The sequence below is a fragment of the Mixophyes fleayi genome, chromosome 4 (genome assembly GCF_038048845.1).
Source record: "Mixophyes fleayi isolate aMixFle1 chromosome 4, aMixFle1.hap1, whole genome shotgun sequence".
Lineage (NCBI taxonomy): Eukaryota > Metazoa > Chordata > Amphibia > Anura > Limnodynastidae > Mixophyes > Mixophyes fleayi.
In genome coordinates, this window is record NC_134405.1 from 153499994 (window position 1) to 153519566 (window position 19573).

The 19573-nt window shown below is 37.0% G+C and overlaps 1 protein-coding gene across 2 annotated transcripts in view; it reads left to right on the forward strand.

Annotated features, from left to right (window-relative positions):
• The window catches only part of PROSER2 (proline and serine rich 2), a 25861-nt gene extending 8451 nt beyond the window's left edge, over nucleotides 1-17410 (forward strand). Inside the window, exons 2-4 of one of the 2 annotated variants that reach the window (XM_075205267.1) lie at nucleotides 6587-6782; nucleotides 15357-15582; nucleotides 15957-17410. In XM_075205267.1, the coding sequence (XP_075061368.1) occupies nucleotides 6603-6782; nucleotides 15357-15582; nucleotides 15957-16978 (1428 nt within the window). In that variant the 5' untranslated portion in view covers nucleotides 6587-6602 and the 3' untranslated portion in view covers nucleotides 16979-17410. The remainder of the gene's footprint in view (nucleotides 1-6586; nucleotides 6783-15356; nucleotides 15583-15956) is intronic. The other variant, XM_075205268.1, reaches the window with a different exon arrangement.
• The last annotated feature ends 2163 nt before the right edge of the window (nucleotides 17411-19573 follow it).

A 19573-nucleotide genomic window follows, 5' to 3' on the forward strand; every position in this document is an offset into this window, starting at 1 on the left:
ATTTCTGGCTGTCAAAAGTCATATCTGTCAGCAGTATCTACTCAATAAATGTTAGCACTCCTCAGTGTTTTTGGGGTGTCCTCTCTAATTGTGCATTAATATTTCTGGCTGTCAAAAGTCATATCTGTCAGCAGTATCTACTCAATAATTTTAAGCACTCCTCAGTGTTTTTGGGGTGTCCTCTCTAATTGTGCATTAATATTTCTGGCTGTCAAAAGTCATATCTGTCAGCAGTATCTACTCAATAAATGTTAGCACTCCTCAGTGTTTTTGGGGTGTCCTCTCTAATTGTGCATTAATATTTCTGGCTGTCAAAAGTCATATCTGTCAGCAGTATCTACTCAATAAATTTTAGCACTCCTCTGTGTTTTTGGGGTGTCCTCCCTAATTGTGCATTAATATTTCTGGCTGTCAAAAGTCATATCTGTCAGCAGTATCTACTCAATAAATGTTAGCACTCCTCAGTGTTTTTGGGGTGTCCTCTCTAATTGTGCATTAATATTTCTGGCTGTCAAAAGTCATATCTGTCAGCAGTATCTACTCAATAATTTTAAGCACTCCTCAGTGTTTTTGGGGTGTCCTCTCTAATTGTGCATTAATATTTCTGGCTGTCAAAAGTCATATCTGTCAGCAGTATCTACTCAATAAATGTTAGCACTCCTCAGTGTTTTTGGGGTGTCCTCTCTAATTGTGCATTAATATTTCTGGCTGTCAAAAGTCATATCTGTCAGCAGTATCTACTCAATAAATTTTAGCACTCCTCAGTGTTTTTGGGGTGTCCTCCCTAATTGTGCATTAATATTTCTGGCTGTCAAAAGTCATATCTGTCAGCAGTATCTACGCAATGGATTCAAAGCAGTCCACATATGATCTAAATGAGCAACCAGGTTCTGTCACCAGTCCTGATGTTAGTGTTCCCAGTACGTCATCTGGCCAAGGCGATGTCAAACAACAGAGTGTTTTCAAATTAGTGCAAAAAACAAAAACCAAAAAAAAATTTACTGTATTGAAGCGAAAACGAAGTGTAACTGAGCAAAAGTTAAGTGACGATAAAAAAAAAATTGCAAGCAAGCATGCCATTCTACACACGCAGTGGCAAAGAGAGAATGAGGCCTTCACCTTTGGCTATTAGTGGCAGATCCCAAAAAGTTACCCAGCCTACAATTGGTGCACAACTACTGTTACGCGTCAAAGCCGAGCTGCAAGATACCAGTGAGGCATTACAGGAGAATATTTGCTCTGATTCACAAATGACAACAATCCCTGTGGAGAGTCCATCCAACAGTGGGATGTCTAATCGTGAGCATTCTGCTGATGTGTGCCTTAATAGCCCGAGTGTAGCCGGTGATACCCAAATTGAGGATGCCACTTTGGAATTAGAAGAGGATGAGGGGGAGATTTGTGTAGGCGACGAGGGCGCTAATGATGATGTTGATGATTATGATGCAGACAGATACCAAATTGCCTTTCTCAATTTCTATTTATATTCTAGATTATATAACGGCTGAATAGTTTTCTATTTTACTCCTAGTGGAGAGAGGATCTGATGCAGACAGATACCAAACTGCCTTTGTCCATTTCAATTTATATTGTACAGTATATAACGGCTGAATTTATTAGTATTTTATACAAGTGGAGGGGGGCCTAGAGAGACAGAAACCAAACTGGCTTTCTCCATGTCAATTAATATTGTACAGTCTATAATGGCTGAATTTTTTAGTATTTTATACAAGTGGAGGGGGGCCTAGAGAGACAGAAACCAAACTGGCTTTCTCCATGTCAATTAATATTGTACAGTCTATAATGGCTGAATTTTTTAGTATTTTATACAAGTGGAGGGGGGCCTAGAGAGACAGAAACCAAACTGGCTTTCTCCATGTCAATTAATATTGTACAGTCTATAATGGCTGAATTTTTTAGTATTTTATACAAGTGGAGGGGGGCCTAGAGAGACAGAAACCAAACTGGCTTTCTCCATGTCAATTAATATTGTACAGTCTATAATGGCTGAATTTTTTGGTATTTTATACAAGTGGAGGGGGGCCTTGAGAGACAGAAACCAAACTGGCTTTTTCCATTTCTTTACATATTTAACTATAAGTGTAGGGTGTAATATACATTCAAAGACGATGGCTGCATTGCCAATATGCATAGATGGAGAGGAAGACAATCTGTTTTGTGTGTAGAATAGGCCTACCAACGAAGAATTAAACTGTTTTTTGGGATGATTTATTACCTCAACAATTAGATTACTTGTCTCTAAAACAGTTGGAGCACTAAATTGGGTTAATTTAGGCCCAAAAACATGGATTTTCCCAAAAAATAGCAAAACAAAACCAAACAAAACCAAAACCAAAACCAAAACACGCAATGGAGGTTTTGCAAAACCAAAACCAAAACACGACGGTAATCCAGATCCAAAACCGAATCCAAAACCAAAACACGGGGGTCAGTGACCATCTCTAATATATATATATATATGTGTATATATATAATGTGTATATATATAATGTGTATATATATAATGTGTATATATATAATGTGTATATATATAATGTGTATATATATAATGTGTATATATATATATGTGTGTATATATATGTGTGTATATATATGTGTGTATATATATATGTGTGTGTATATATATATGTGTGTGTATATATATATGTGTGTATATATATATGTGTGTATATATATATGTGTGTATATATATATGTGTGTGTATATATATATATATATATATATATATATATATATATATATATATATATATATATATATATATATATAGTATATATATATATATATATAGTATATGTTTGTATATATACTTTCATTGTTTATTTATACAGCGCCATACTGCTTTCCAATTGGGAACAAACACAGTAATAAGACAATACTGAGTAATACAGACAGACAGTGAGGTAGGAAGGCCCTGTATTCTCTCTCACACTCACACACATTTTGGTGGTACTTCAGAGAGCTGACTGCAATTATACATACTACTTATTACCAGACTCGATAAAACATAAATAAACTTTGCACACTTATGGAATACGTTTAACAATATTAAACCATTGACTGTTTTATATTATGAATCACAGACAAACACTTTTTTGGTCTTAATTCTCTTATCTAAACAAGCGACAGCAGAACCAGACTGTGAGTCTTTGACAAGGACTTGTGGCCATGAGATGTATGTACATAGTATAATGCGGGACTGACATGTTACTGACACCGTCCGTTCCCCTGTAGCATTACATTTCTGCCTTCCACACCACACAGGGCACACCACCACACATCACATTCATGCCTGTATGTTTGCTCAAGGAATACAATTCAGCTCTTTGCATTTATGAGGGAGTTGCCACTCTTGTTGTAGTATTGATATGGGTGGAATAGATCTCTCCATGATTGACTGTTGTATGTGTTTTTTTTGTGTTTTGGTTACCATGTAACTTCCCACTTGGGTGTTAGCAAATTTGTCTATTAATGGGATTTAATGCATGTAGGTCCACAGGCCATGAAACATTAGCAAGTCACTGAAGCTCCTGTCAATGTTCACCACACTTTCATTGAGGTTTACTCTTGCATTTGTGCTAGCCATGTTTATGGGCAACCAGGGCAGTACAACAGGAATGCAGAATAGGTGCAAACCTCTTTGACTTTTTTATACTTTAAAGCATCCCTTTTTCAGGCATTGTGTGGATTGATTTTTATCCCACACTATAAGCTAATTGGGTTTCATGGAATAGAATATGTTCCAGTTTTCATTAGTTGCTGCATACTCTCCGTGAGCAGACACTTTCATATATAGTTTGCCACAGCCCTTCTCTTTTGGAATGGTCTCTTATCTTAACACTTATTTATATATAGTTTGACAGTTTTAACATTTGATAGTCTTGCCCTCCTTTTTGGGTTCCAATTTCTTTAACTCCTCCATGTTCTCCTCCTCACTTGTCTGGATAAGACTTGCACAGACAGGGCCCAGAAAATTCTTCTTTTAATTACACTTCACCCTAATACAACACATTCCCAGGAACTTCAAATTGTCTGATTGGCACTAACCTGCTTTTATAAAGCATTGTAGTGTATAGGATTCTCTTGCAGACCTCATGTGACCATAGATAGGCTCCCTGTGTACAAGAAAACTGAATAAACTGAAATAATTGGAAACATTCACATCTTTCATGTTAACAACATTTACTTGGAATTTCTGCAGTCGTGTAGAAAAGTATGACCTTGTGCAGCTGGGCAATATAGAAAAAATATCCAGGGATATATTTAAAAAAAAAAAAAATCTACATAGCACTAAATTGTGTCCAGTCCATCTCCTGTACCAAAATTTTGTTCTGCACAAAAAGCCTTTTGGTCATGTGTCAGAGCATGTTCCTGTGTGTCATACTTTAGCCATAAGAAATGTTGAGAAGGTTCCCTTATATCTCTTGGCATGTGGAATTTAAGTGTGCACTGATTGGAGCCATGGACATCTGCAATGTATCATCAAATGCTTGGAATAGGTAAAATATTACACAAGGCATTAGCACAGGTAACAAGCAGAACATTCATAACGGATCAGAACATTCATAACGGATGTGATACTTTTTATTAGCAAGGGCACCTGATGTCATTACTTTGCATTACATAGTATTATGTCAAGAGCATTATAAGCAAACTTTGTCACTTTAGTTTATTACCCTATTGTCCATGTATGTTCCTCCTGATCCTCTTGCTTTTTGGTGTATTATGTGTATCTGCAGAACTTCTCTCCATGCCATATATAAATGAGATTTTGCATCATTCACATTGTTTATGTACCAGCTATACCTCAGCCAAGTGTGGTATTGTACATGGAGCATCATTATAGTAAATGAATACTGGTTAATATACTGACAGACTTGTACTAGTGTGTTACAAGTGCAATGAAAACGAGTGTTTTAATAAACTGATTCCCGCGTCTATCTCTGTTTTGGTCATTGCAGTTGATGTGAATACCTCTTCTATTTTCTTGCAAAGTGAGGGTACCGTAGTATTGGTAACGAGCGTGAAAAATGAGAACGCTTTCTAAACACAGAGATGAACATGTAAATCATTGTCTATTTTGTAGCATCAATCTCTGAGCCTTTGTATGTTGTTGACAATATGAGTGATTAAGTTCCCATTCATTGCTCATGTTAAATGAATCTTGTTATACCAACAAACACACCTGCCTATTAATCTTTTATTTATGTTATAAAACCTGAATCAGTTGTGGATATTCAATATAAACAATGATTTGTTTTTATTGGCAACTCCATTATATGTCCTTTAATGTGTCAGACAATTAATGCTTTCTGTGTTAAGTCTTTAAACCCATCAGGTTACAGGGTGTATCATCTATTACTGATTGTAATGTGAAACTGGTTGCAGGCTTTCTTCATGATATTAAGTACTACGTTAAAGTAAAGGAAACCTACCAATAAAATAATTGAAAATATGTTAAAATATAATACAAAGATAAACTTTGAAATTGAAATGTAAATATGCATAGCTTTTATTTCATGTTTTGTTATGATGCTCTTATCTTTTCACTGTTTATACATTTTTACAGCCTACACATGTCTCTGTTTATAGTGCATGTAGAGGTTTGGTCTGTGACTATAAGCTCCACTCAGCCTGAATTATACGCAGGAGGGGATTGTATGAAAATAATATATTTTGGTCTTCATCTCCTAAGCCTTCTCCATACTCCTGCAGAACTTATATGTCAGGCTGGAGGCCCTTTGTCTCTAACGTGATGTATGTTTAATGTGACGGGTAATGGCAGCTGTTGCGTGGATAATTGCAGTTCTCATCTGCTTATACACAGTGCAAATGCAGACAGCAACAAAGTAGATTACCAGGTGGTTTTTGTCATGTGAGACTGACTATGGAGAACCCACGTCCTCTTGTGCCTGCCTATGTCTGAACCCTTCTTAAAACATACCGAAGTATGATTGTATTAACTGCACCTTTTGATCATTTTATTACTAAAGATTGTCTCATAAATGGGTCACGTACTTTCTGTCTCTGGACTGCATGTTTGTTTGGCATGCACAAGTAATGAAGCTTATTGGCTGCACTTGGATATGCAAAAGGCTTCCCATTGAATTCTGACCACTTTCTAGTACCCTCAAACCAAAATATTCTACCTGTTTACACATGAAAGTTCTGCATCCCCTTTACAAAGTGAATGTCTCCCAAGATTTTCAGCTTCCTTTTTAGCTCATTGATCTGCCTATGATTTGGATGTTCCTTTAGCCCATTGCAAAATACATCATATTTGTGTGCCAGGCACAACATTGACTCCCCCGCTTTGCGAACAACGAAATATTTCTGAATACTGTTCTACTTTTTCAGTCCTGGCCCGCCTATGGCTCTCCTGGTGTTGTGAAACTACAAGTCTCAGCTATCGGCTGGCAGAGCATGCTGGGGCTTGTAGTGTCACAACACCTGGAGAGCCACAGGTTAGCTAGGCCTGTACTTTTTCTTGCAAATGGTAACAATTGTACAATAGCAGTTCCGTACGCATGGTCATAATGTTTATATCTTTTCTCTTTTTTTACAGCAGTAGGGCATGGTCCATGGTGAAGAAACACAATTTGTTTAAAAAGAAGTGTCTTTTTGAGAGAATGCCCAGCAACCTAATGAAGCTCAGCTCTTCAAGTATGGAATCTGATTTCCATAACCGCAGTGACTTTGAGAGAAGCAGCAGCTTTGATAGTCAAGGTAGTCGGCGTTCCAGGTCTAGAAGTTCTAACTTGGTAAGTGCTACTGTTTTTTCTTAAGTCTGGTATAAGCATAAGTGCAATGTGTAATAATATATTTTGCCCATTGGTATAGTGGCTAATTCATAAATGGCTTTTATATGTGATGCAGTGTGCAGATGTGAAAGTCTCAGTAAGACCGTTGGGAAGTAAAAACAGGTCAGTCTGCTTCACTACCAGAGCAAATGTACCAACGTTTAAAAGTGCCCAATTAACAGATCAACTTTATTAATTTTTTTAAATGCATTTTGGGCTGTCACCAGACCTTGTTATGTACCCTCAGCCTTTTCTTCAATGTGTTCCTTCAAACCTCCTTAGAATTGCTATAATTTCTCATTCATCAATATGGGACCTAAACCGTATCCCTGCACTAAACCTCCTCTACCACAGACTATGGGCTCATACTTAAGGCAATTATGTGTCAAAGAGTTTCCTTCGGATGTAGGTATCTAATCTTCAGAATCTTAGTGCACACAGTGAATTCTAGGTTGATAATTACAATGATGATAAATATTCAGTGTAAAGGTCATAACTGGTGAAAGTACTTAAGAACCCTTCTCCTACAGATTGCCTGATCATGTGTGATAAACATCAGCTCTGCTACATAATGTAGGACATTCCTTTTTTTTTTTTTTTTTTTTTTTTTTTTAACAAGCAAACATAAAGGTTCCTTTTATGTTAAAGAAATATGATAAATATTCACAAATATACATTTAACTTGCTAGAACTAAATATATTTCAAATAAGGTTGTGCTTTGTGGGGAAAATAATTTGGTCTGTGTACACCAGAATTATTTCCTTTTTACGTTTAAGGAGAATAATATTAAGGTACCATTTAGGACACATACAAGTAGTTACTTATAGACGCTAAGATTTTGATCATTGGCTGCAAGAATTGGCATGTATAGATCCATAAAGACCATCAACCCCAATTTACATATGAATGGGGTCTGTCAAAAATTGGTTTGGATGGACGGTAAAAGCAGCCTCTTGATACCCGCATGTTACTATGCATATGGTCATTGTTTTGCAGTGCTAATGCTGCCCTGTTGGATGCTAACGTTCAGCTTGGGCTTTCAGATCTGAACACACCCATGTATGGCATCTTTACTTCTGTCCTCCTCTATATGCTGTATAGCTCTGTCTAATAACAAAACCAGCTTGTAGTTAATTTTTATCCAAATTGCTGTAGTAGTTTTAAAATTGTAATATAATCAATTCTACTACTATTGTTCTACATAACATAATTTTAAGTAGAACTATTTAAATAAGATATTTATGCCCCCAGTTAGTAAAAAGTAGAGTTGTAAATTTCCTTGTTCTATTGTATTAAATGGGATTGCACTACTATTTTTTCACACTCCATTGATACATGTCTAGGTAACGCCATTGCTGATCATTATGGAGGACAAAGCTGTGAAGTACTCAAGGTCTGGGGGCTAAAAAGGAGTGGCTTCAGTATGTTTGGTTTTCAACCCAAACATCCATTTTCAAAGGATGCATACGTACACTGTACAGTGTATTATGGAATAAAGAAAATACTTTTTCTGGTTAAACAATAAAGGATATATTGAGTAAGCAGTACTTAACACAGAGCACACAGTACCGTGAAATGGTAAAGACACAGCATGTGTGGTGTGGCAAATATACATGTAGCATGGATAGTGCGGCAGTGAAAAAGTAAATGACGCACATTGTATGGCAAAGTACATACGGTACATACATCCCAATGCAAGGCAGAAAAAAAACACTGAAAAAGCCACTGAGTGAAACGCGCGTCGGCGTTTTTGTCTCACCATCCTCTATGCTATGTACCTTAAGGATCGCCTCCCAGTTTACTTTAGGTAGGGAAATTTCACAAAACCCCGCGATTCCTGTACCTAGCATTATCATTCTCCTATGCCTTTATCAAAACCTATCAGAGTTTAGCGCTACGAATAACGAATGAGAGGGACCCTTGCAGTGAGTCTATATCAGACTCTTAAGGTTATAATAGTACCTCTTATAAGTTCCATAGGAGAACTCTGTTTTTGATGCTATTGTAAGCCTATCTGAAGCCTAATTCTGGTTGAGACTTTTGTTAGATTAATCTTACTAACCCGCTATGTTCATTAGTGCTTAGATAACAGAATGATTAGCTAATCTGTCTATTCTACATACAATACTAAGTGTTACATAGCTGCAATCTAGTGCCATTTAAGCCTGTTATTTTGCATATATAAGAGGATCTAGGTGTGACTTTCAAAATCGTTTTGCATTTTAATCACCATTCACAATTTTTATCCACCCTTTTAATTATTTCGCTCAATTCTTGTCCATTTTAATCAATCTAATAAAAGTTAAATCTTAATGAGCATCCACGGAGTGCCTCAATTTACATTGTCTTTTCTTTCTCTACTATATCTTTTATATATATATATATATATTGTTATATGTACATATATACAACAATAGATATATATAGCTGCACAGCAAAAAAAAATAACATGCAGCTGCCCCCAAAAAATCCATTTGAATATATATATATATATATATATATATATATATATATATATATATATATATATATATATATATATATATATATATATATATATATATATATATCTATCGCCCTAATGAAAACATTACATACAATTGCGTATGAGTGAGCACAATTATATAGTGATGCCTGTAAATATAAAATGTAATGCAAAATATAAATTCACTTGAAAGTGGGACCCTATTTATTAATTGAATTTTGTTTTTATATATTTTTAGTTAATAAAATTGACATGCTGTCAAATGGTTCAAAACAAACAGATTGTATGGCAAGTAAGCATATACATAATACATAGCATGGGCACCTTATATCTCTCTCATGCCTTGTGTTTATTAGCATGGGTGATATCCTACTGCTTGTGTGGTGTATGTAAAATAAAGTATTAGACTTACATTGTCTAGTTTGTTTAAAAAATGGGGCAGTGTTTGCATGGTTTTTCAAAACGGCATTTATGAAAACTGGTGCACAGGTAAGTATAACAAATGCCCATTAGAAACTTATCAGATGTTTGATTCACTTTTTAAACTGTCCTAGAAATTTTACAAAATCAAATTGGTTGGTATGGGTTGCATCAGATTTATGCTTTTGGTCATGGAGATCCATGTGCTTCAGTATAATATACTTTTGAAAAATGATCTAGAGGATTATTTTTCACATTGCAGTGTCTTTGACTGTTGTAGACAATGTATAAAAGATGGGTCATTCTAAGGCACAAACTGTCTTGCTTTCCTTCTATCACTGATTGTGCACTTGTCGCATATATACACAGTTGAGGCAGCCATTTTGTGGGCGGCACTAAGATTCTTGAGAATGCAGACTATCAATTTCTAATGAATGATCTCAATAAAGTAAAGAAGAGTTCCTTTCCTGCATGTAGGTGATAGATGCACTTAAATGGATAGCAGAACTATGTTCAGTGCTGGATAGGTTTATCGATTTAACATATTCATGGTCAAATGGTCTGTTTGCGTCCTATTTATGGTTCTAGGAGAGTTTATATTGTTTGGACCCCAATTACAATCTTTCACCTGTCTCTTGGATATGTAAAAAAAAATCACAAATCAACAAAGTGTTTTTTGGCGTATGATTATGAGGTGGACCAGAGAACTATTGCCCGGGGTCTGCGTCCCCGTATACAAATATATACCAAAATCAAAACAATGCAATAGACTCCGGTCCTCAAAAAAACTAGTACTGCAATGTGGATATAAAAAATATTTATTTAAAAACATATAATATAAAATGCACTCGTTAAACATATATTGACAGACCACCTTCTATGTGGGAATACCAATATTAAATCTATAGGTGCACCTACAAAAGATTATATAAATTAAATATGGTTACATCTGTTCCCTCTCGAGGTGGTATGAACAATGTCTGTTAATGAAATTAACTCCTTGTGGCAGTGCTCACGTTGATATAACTTTATAGTTTGCGTATATCAATTCGCATAAGTATATAGTAATCAAAACTACTACGTTCCAGAGGTAGCTATATGGACTTCAATTCTTTCCACGATCATAATATAGCATGCTTTGATTCCTCAAACTCCAAGGCTGAAACTCCCATCTAGTGTAGATGTAATTCAACAGGCAAATATAAACAATGTTGTACAGCAATAGAGACAATGTAGCAGATATTCTAGTATGGAAATGGAGGCAGTCCACGGGTAATAATATGGTATAATCTTACCAGAATCCTGACGTTATTAGGATGTATCATCCAATCTGTAGTTTAGCCGTCAGTGTGAACAAATTGGAAGCATGCTGCTATAATTACCCTGAATGAGTATTTTGATCTGTATTTGTTCCTCCGTGTACAATGCTGAATAATGCTGCTCCGGCAGAAGCAACTCTCCAATAGAGATATCCGTTTATACGTTCATCTGCACATTGAATACAGAGTTAGTTCTCATGGACTCCTGTCAGCTTGCAGAGTGTATTTGCAGCCCCCTGCATCAGCAGTGTTGTTCCCGGGCTTCTGGTTTAAAATCCAATATTGAAATGTTAAGAGGGGAGTTTCATTCCCAGCCAGTAAGTGAGTTATCTGTCCACAAAGATAATATATGAGTGCCAAAAAGGTTTAGACAAGGATGTCTATCTTACGCGTTTCGTGGTAGCAAACCACTTCATCAGGCTAGAATTATTTCATGTGTGTGTGAGATATGAATATTTTGTCAGGTTCGTAACCATTCTCCATCGTCTATGGGTTGGCCTCTCTGTTTCGCTTTCCTTTTTACTTCTCACCTTTCTCTCAGTCAAACAATAAATACTTTGTAGAAATAATATACAAAAATGAAAAAATATTAACCCCCCCCAGCAAAAAAAAAAAAAAAAAATAGTCTGCAAACTTGTTTCAGCCACCTAACTATAGCTCGGTCTCTCTCTTGCACAGGATTCTGGGTGAATCGGCAAACAGGTAGCTCTCACATATACCTCAGGGAACGTTACAGGTGTCTTCAGTGGTGGTTTATTATTACTCTTCCAGAATATCCGAGAGACTCCCGTATTCCGGGTAGGGCTCCCGGGAGAGCACGCTATTCTCCTGCATCCTGCCCACTCCCTAATGAAATGGGCAAGATAGCACCACCATGACTCGATTCGCTGTGAATTGCGTCATTTTGGCCCTGCCCCCACGTCAAAATTATGCTTTTGTGTAGCAGGGTTGAGTGTGAAGATACCGGGTTCATCTGGCCCAATTATACCTAGTTCACTCTGGCTGGATGGCCTCGAGTGAAGTATGTTTAACATAGAATGAAAAGGTCTCCTATGTAAGCATGGCTACAAAGTCTCCTTATGTGCATGTAATGAGACAATGCACTTGTACTCTGGTGAGATGAGGAACACTAACAGGGCTATAAAAAGTATGTTATATTCCACATTTTGTGAGAAACTAGGGACAGGCTGGTTAAGGTGATGTCAAACTCATTTCATCACCGCAGGGCCAAAACGTCCTGCCACTTCACCTCCCCTCCAGGATCTCCCGCAGGGTAATGCCAAAAATGTGATAATTATCATATATATCCATGTATAACGTTGGACCTTGTCAAAATAAAGCATGATAACAACTTTGAATGTGAATGAGTTCTCTGTACAGCGGTGCAGAATCAGTGGCGCTATATAAATAAATGGTGGTGATGATATGGCCATGTTTATTCAGGTACAGGCAGAGTTACGAAACCATCCATAAAAATCCAGGCATATAGGAAATACACGTATTGCATGACTTTATTGCAATTTGTTAACATAGATGCTGTATTCCTGAATAATATGAACTATCGGCATACAACATGCATCTCAACTAATTGTAATAAAGCCATGGAGCAAATGTATTTCCTGTTATGATGTACTTGGGTTAATGTGGTAACCCTACACACGGGGCATGGTAACATAGGAGGAGATGGGTAATATAGGTCTGCCCAGGGTCTCAGAAGGTTTTATTCTGGGTTTTGTAAATGAAAGTTAACATTGTCCTAATAAACTTGTTTTGTTTTTTTTGTCATTCTCAGAACCTGTTTTCATTACTGCAAACTATTTTGTAAGCAGCTTACTCATGATATGAATAATAACTCATTTATTATGTCATTGCTGTTTACCTGTGCATGGAATTCATGTGTAAATGACTGGTGACAGCCTGATGAAGTGTGTACGTGAAAAAAATGCTGTTCCTAGAACAACAAAGCCTTAAAAGGAATTTGAAACCCTAGCCACTAATTAACAAAATTCTATACATAAACCAGTATTGTGTTATACAACACAATACTGGTTTTCTTCCACTTGTCACGGGGTGATGGGGCATGCTGACCACTCCCCCTACATCCTTCACCATGCCCTTGGATTGCTAATTTATTACCATGTGCTCCAGGATTAACATGTAATATACAGTTGTTTTTGGTGGTGGTGTCTTTTTTTTTTTTTTTTTACTAGAGGTTAACTTTAATTAATGTGTTGTGAAAAAAAGAGAGTGTGTGTGATGCAACTTTTGGTATACATATAGTATAAAACATTCAAGTAATAATATTTGAAGGAAATACTTTTTAAAATGTCAATACTTGTTTTATCCAGTTTAAAGGTCCCCTGTCCACTATTAATTACCATTTTCTGAAGCTATATTCTTTATCATGCTTGCTGATTGTTCCGGGAAATCCTTACTTTTTTAATCATTTCATTTTTAAAATCTGCTTCTACCGCATTCTCTATCAATGTACATACGAAGTAGTAGGTGGGACATACTGCAGCATTGCTGGATAGGGAAAGTTCCATCTTTTAAACACACAGTAGGCTAAACAAAAATGTAATGTACTAAAGACATGTGAATGGTTTTGTGTGGAGTTGGAAGGTCCAGTTTAACTCGATTACAATGTGTTACATACAAATTCCACACACCCCAGCGCTGAGAGGCAGAAGTGCTAACCACTAGGCCATTGTGCTGCCCAAGTGACTTTTACACTCTGCATTTATCTCTTCCCCCTCAGGACAGGTATGACTTTCTAGTTCATTTTTTCTGCTCACATTTACTTTTCAGTAGTGCAATGTATATCACAAAATATACTCTGCTACATCCCCAATTCCTTTTTTTACACAGGAAAGGGTGCAAAACCTCTGTACACCATGTGCATACAGGAGGAACATAGGTATGTGGGTGTAGGGTTGTATAAAAGAAAAATATTTGTTATCCATTGGGGTTGGAATAAGAAACATTTTACCAAGTGATGTTCCTTGAGGGAATTCATATGTTATGCTATGTTGACATTTAACATACCCTCCCATGCATAAGAAAAGCAGGAATTGTCAGTTCATATACTTTAAAACATGTCAAACTAGCCAACTAGAATTGGTCTTCCTTGCTTTAATACAAGTGGGGGCATTTAAAGTATCAACATTGCATCTGAAATATCTGAAGGTCTTACCCATCTTGTTAAGGGAGGTCGCCAACGATTAATGGTTTGTTATGAATATACGGTCAAATCCCTATTTGCACTTATTTAAAGTTGCCTTAACCTGCATTTATACAAAATGGTGCTTCCTGCCGACCACTAGTCGCCAATAATAAATAGACCCCTATGTTCTGAGGCTGGAGCTACATCATAGGAAGGGCAAGATTTCAACACAACAGATTTAGTGATTGTAGGTAAACTGTAATAGTGATGCTTGTTGGAAGACTACTTGTTACCAACCCCCTTCATCACCATCATTTATTTATTTAGCGCTAGCAAATTCCGCAGTGCTTTACAATTGGGAAGAAACAGTAATAAAACAATACTGGGTAATACATAGACAGAGAGGTAAGAGAACCCTGCTCACAAGGTTACAATCTATGGGACAATGGGAGTTTGAAACACATATTGCACATTGGTCCAGCTACAATGCAAAGGTAAAAAGTATTGAGTGGGTTGTTTGACCAATCACACAACAATGTTGGTCACAGGGTTGTCTTGTGTTAGCTGTGTAAAGGATGGTTATAGGGTAACCTAGGGAGAATAAGATGCTGGTTGACGAATATCATCATAAGCTTGTCTGAAGAGGTGGGTTTTCAGGGAACATTTGACGACTAGAGGAAAGCCTTATTGTGCGGGGGAGGGAATTCCACAAAGTGGGTGCAGCCTGAAAAAAGTCCTGTGACCGTAAATGGGAGGATGTGGACCCCCTCTAATGAAATACAAAAGCTTATGTGGAGAGCTCCTTGGAAGATTTGCAAAAAGATTGTTCTATGATTATATTCATGCCTGTGAAACACGTGGATTACATGGTTTCTTAAAAGTGTAACAAATTGTAAGTAAATTACTTTGAGTAATTAGCTGTGAGCATACATACATTAAATATTGGATCATTCCTTGTACCAATACCCACCTATTGTATTTATGAGTGTATCTTACAGTTGTGTTTCTATTGCGTTTTTAAAAGCTTTCATTCAAGACACTGCCCATGCTCTTTTTTTTTTTTTAGGGTAGTTCTAGAAGTTTTGTATTTATGCATCTATTTTTTTTATCACCAGTTTGTTTAGTTTTGTTTATTTTCTTTCATTAGGATGATGAGAACCTGAAATATCTTACAAATGAGGAAAAGAATGCCCTCATGTTTTTGGAAGAAACTTTGGATGCTTTTGAAGATGATATAGAGGAACCGTCACTTTCTCTTAACTCAAGCATTGGCTATTATTCCCCTAGATCAACAGAAGATAGTCACTCTGACACTGAGGACATCATTGATCTTGTGCAGACTGAGCACAATCATGCAGGGGTCACTCCGTCAGGTATGACAACGAGTTCTAGTTCCTAAATCTAGTATCTTATAATGAGAAACATGCACATTAAAAATGTAGTTTTAGTTAAAAATGTACTTTAGGATTTTATCCCTTCCAAATAAAATAGGATTGGTCAGTCACTTTTTACTTCTCCAATCGAACATATAAATTATTGTGTGCTCGTCTTGACAGTGATTTACCAATGTGATGTGTTAACACTAGGATTTGAACCAGGGTCTCCAGCAAGTCTTTCATTGTCATTGTTCTGTGCTTTAACCTATGTGTCACTCCTTCATTAAAATGTCTAATTTTTTTCAACAATGTTTTTAGATTTAATTTCATGTTGTGCTAAGAATAAACTGACAATACTCATTTTTATATAGATTCTGGTATTGGACTGAACACCAGTGATTGGAATCGCACACAAAAGGACACTGCAACATCAGAGTCAACTGCTAGAAGTTTACCTGTGGCTATTCCAGCAGAGACGATACAGAAGAGCAATGGGAAGTTTTCTCCTGAACTACCAGCAGAACGTACAAAACTTCATGGTGCTATTCCAACCCCTGTAATTATTGCTCAAAATATTTTGGAGAAGAAATCGGACAATGGAAATGGGTCTGCATTGTCATCTAAAGATGACAAATCATCAGAACTGAAAAAGAGTGTTTCAACCTCACCTATTGGCGACGGCCATTTTGTATTTCCTGGATCACCAAATGCCAAACCCGGCCGTTTTCCAAACAACATAAATATTAAGCTTGTTGGGAAACAGTATAACAAAACTATTGCCAAGGCAGCCGTCAATGTACAGGAACGGAAGGCCCAAGTACTGGCCAATTTACATAGACCTGCATCACTTGATGAAATTGATGGAAAAAATCACCATGAACCACTGGGTAGGAGGACTTCATTTCGGGATGTGCCGTCTGAGCAGACCAGGTATGAAGCTCTGACCAAACTCGGTTTAGTGAAAGAAATCCCAGTTCAAGCTGACATTCCCTCAGCTGGTGTATGCAAATCTCCTGTCTCAAATGGTCAGCATTCACCAAAATTCTTGCTGCCAGAAACAAATAGGAGGCTTTCAAATGAGCACGAAAGTATTAGCAACATATTAATGAGTGAATCTAGTAGCTTTGTTCACTTGGGGAAATCTGTTGTTATTAAAGGAGAAGCCACATCGTCTCTGCAAAAGAGCAAACATCGCTATAATCCACAAGTTACACATGAGCAAAAGCAGCCAAATGCTCATCAAGACATCAGAAGAACTTCTTCTGTGCAAAGACCTACTGGTTTTTGGTCTCAGGGAATAACGGTACAGTTTTCCGGACGTGACTCTTCTGAGGAATCTAGAAAAGATGCTTTGAGGAGACTTGGCCTACTGAAAGAGCTGTCTGGACACTGAAACTATTCCACATTTCTAAATATAAGACGTTGAAGATCACATATGACTGTATTGTCTACAATATACAAACTCATTTTTCCAAGTACGTTGGTTGCCCAAAGCTTAAACTTGCAACCTCTAAAGCAAGAGTGTGTTAGCTGTGTACAGTACATAATATATTTTTATGGAATATATGAAGGTTCCTTTGTGGTAATTGAACTTTTTTTTAAAATGTAAGTAGACTTTAGGATGAAAAAAAGTTACCAAATATAGATTTTGTTTGCTTAAAAAAGTGGATCAGATCACACACTTTGTCTTATAACATTGTTATTTTAGTAGTAATTTTAAAATGGTGAACTTAAAATGGAAATCTTACTTCCATGGAAACCATAAATATATATTTTGGTATTTATTATATATTGTTACATTTTATTTATAACATAATGAGATGCTTAAAATAGAAACCATTTATGATTCTATAGGTATTTGTATCTATTTGTAATGTCAAATTACTTTTTAGTAAAACTTCTCTTGCAAACTGGCAGTGACATGCATGCTATATTATTTTCAGATAAAATACATATTTAAAGTTTTATTTAGATATAAGTTTTAAGAGTACCCAATGTACAAAACAGGAGAAATAGGCATCATGATGATATGGACTTTAATAAGTGATCAAAATATGAGTATATCTAGCAACATTTACTGAAAACTTTAAATATAAAATCAAATTTGGATTTTCTTTTATTGTATTATCATTCATTTATATTGTCCCTCTCAGAATAAGAAGTGTCAACCTCCTTTATCTGCTGTGATTGTCAGGTCTTAGCCTCTGTGTGAAGGTAGAATACAGAGGATATCTAACTGGTGATGTACTTAGCCAATAGTGTGCCAACTTATTTTAACCCATGAACATGCCAGAAAAATGTACTTGATATGGACTTATTCGGTTTGAACACATCTATGGTGCCATCAATATCAAATAATGGAACACCAGTTATGAATATTGTATGGTTTATTTCTCTAGATAAGAGTTGCCTTACAGGAAAAGATAATACTGCAGCATATTTACAAATAAATTAAAAACACATGCACAATATAATAGATTATAACTCATCGAAAGATATAACCAGCTCATCTGTGTGTGTAAAAGATGACTGCGAGAGTCCTCTTAGTAGTGGGATGGGGATTTTCTTTGCCACTAGATCATGGGTTAACAGGAGAGAGGCAAATATTTTAGATTACCAATAGAAGAAAAGAGCAGCAATGCTCCTTTTACTATTATTATTTTATTATTATTATTATTATTAGCCTTTATTTATAAGGTGCCACAAGAATTCCACAGCACCGTACATAATACAAACAGTTGACCATACAGAGTAAAACAGAACAGTAAATGAGTAAAACCAAAGCCCCAATGACTTCAAGCATAGCTACTACAGTGACGAAGGAGGAAAAAATGGTATAGAGGCAGTTGGGAAGAAGGCTTTGCTCATAAGAGCTTACATACTTAAGGGGAGGGTAAACGGACCACAGACACAAGAGGGAGTCAGTGGAGGGGCACAGGAGCAAGAGGAGCACTTACAGGGAAGAGGGATGTGAGGAGAACAATCGTGGAGAAGGTTAGGTGGATGGCTGGTAAGTTTTGAGGAATAGATGAGTTTTAAATGCCCAGTTGAAGGTACACAAATTTAGGAGACAGTCTGATAGAGCGAATGAGGTTATTCCAATGGAGGGGGGGTAGCCCGGGAGAAATCTTGAATTCTGGCGTGAGAATGGAGGAGAGGGTAACAGTCATTGGCCGATTGCAGGGAACGGGTGGGAGTGTGAATGGAGGTGAGGTTGGAGATATAAGGGGCAGTGGAGTGGTAGAGGGCCTTGTACGTGAGGGTAAGGCGCTGCAAAAGGATTCTGTGGAGGAAAAAGAGCCAGTGTAAGACAAGGCAGAGGAAGAGAAGTCTTGCAGCCAAGTTGAGTATAGAACAAAGGGGGTGAGGTGGGAGCTGGGAAAGCGCGAGGAGAAGGTTACAGTTATCCAGATGGGAAATGATTGTGTGGTTAATTGTTTTGGTGGCATCCTGACATAGAAAGGGCTGGATGCGGACAACGTTACGTAGTTGGAAGCAACAGAATTGGCCAAGAGATTGCATGTGGGGGACAAAAAAGAGGGAGGAATCGAGGGAGACACCCAGGTAGCAGAGTTGGGGAACAGAAGAGATGGTGGAATTGTTAACGGTGATGGAGAGATCATGATGGATGAAGATTCAGAAGAAGGGAAAAAAATGAGTTCAGTTTTGGCAATGTTGATTTTAATTAAACGTGAGGACGTCCAAGAGGAGATGGCGGAAAGGCAGTCAGATACACGAGAGGAGGGGTGGGGGAGTCAGGAGAAGATATGTAGAGTTGAATGTCATCAACTTTATACTGGAGACCGAATGAAGAGATGAGATCACACAGGGAAATGGTATAGTGAAAAGAGTAGAAGGCCACGAACAGATCTCTGAGTGACACCTATGGGGAGGACGGACAGGGGTGAGGATGAGTCAGGAGTGGAAAATGAGAAGGAGCGGTTGGCGAGATATAAGTTGAACCATGAACCATGCAAGGATAGAGGCA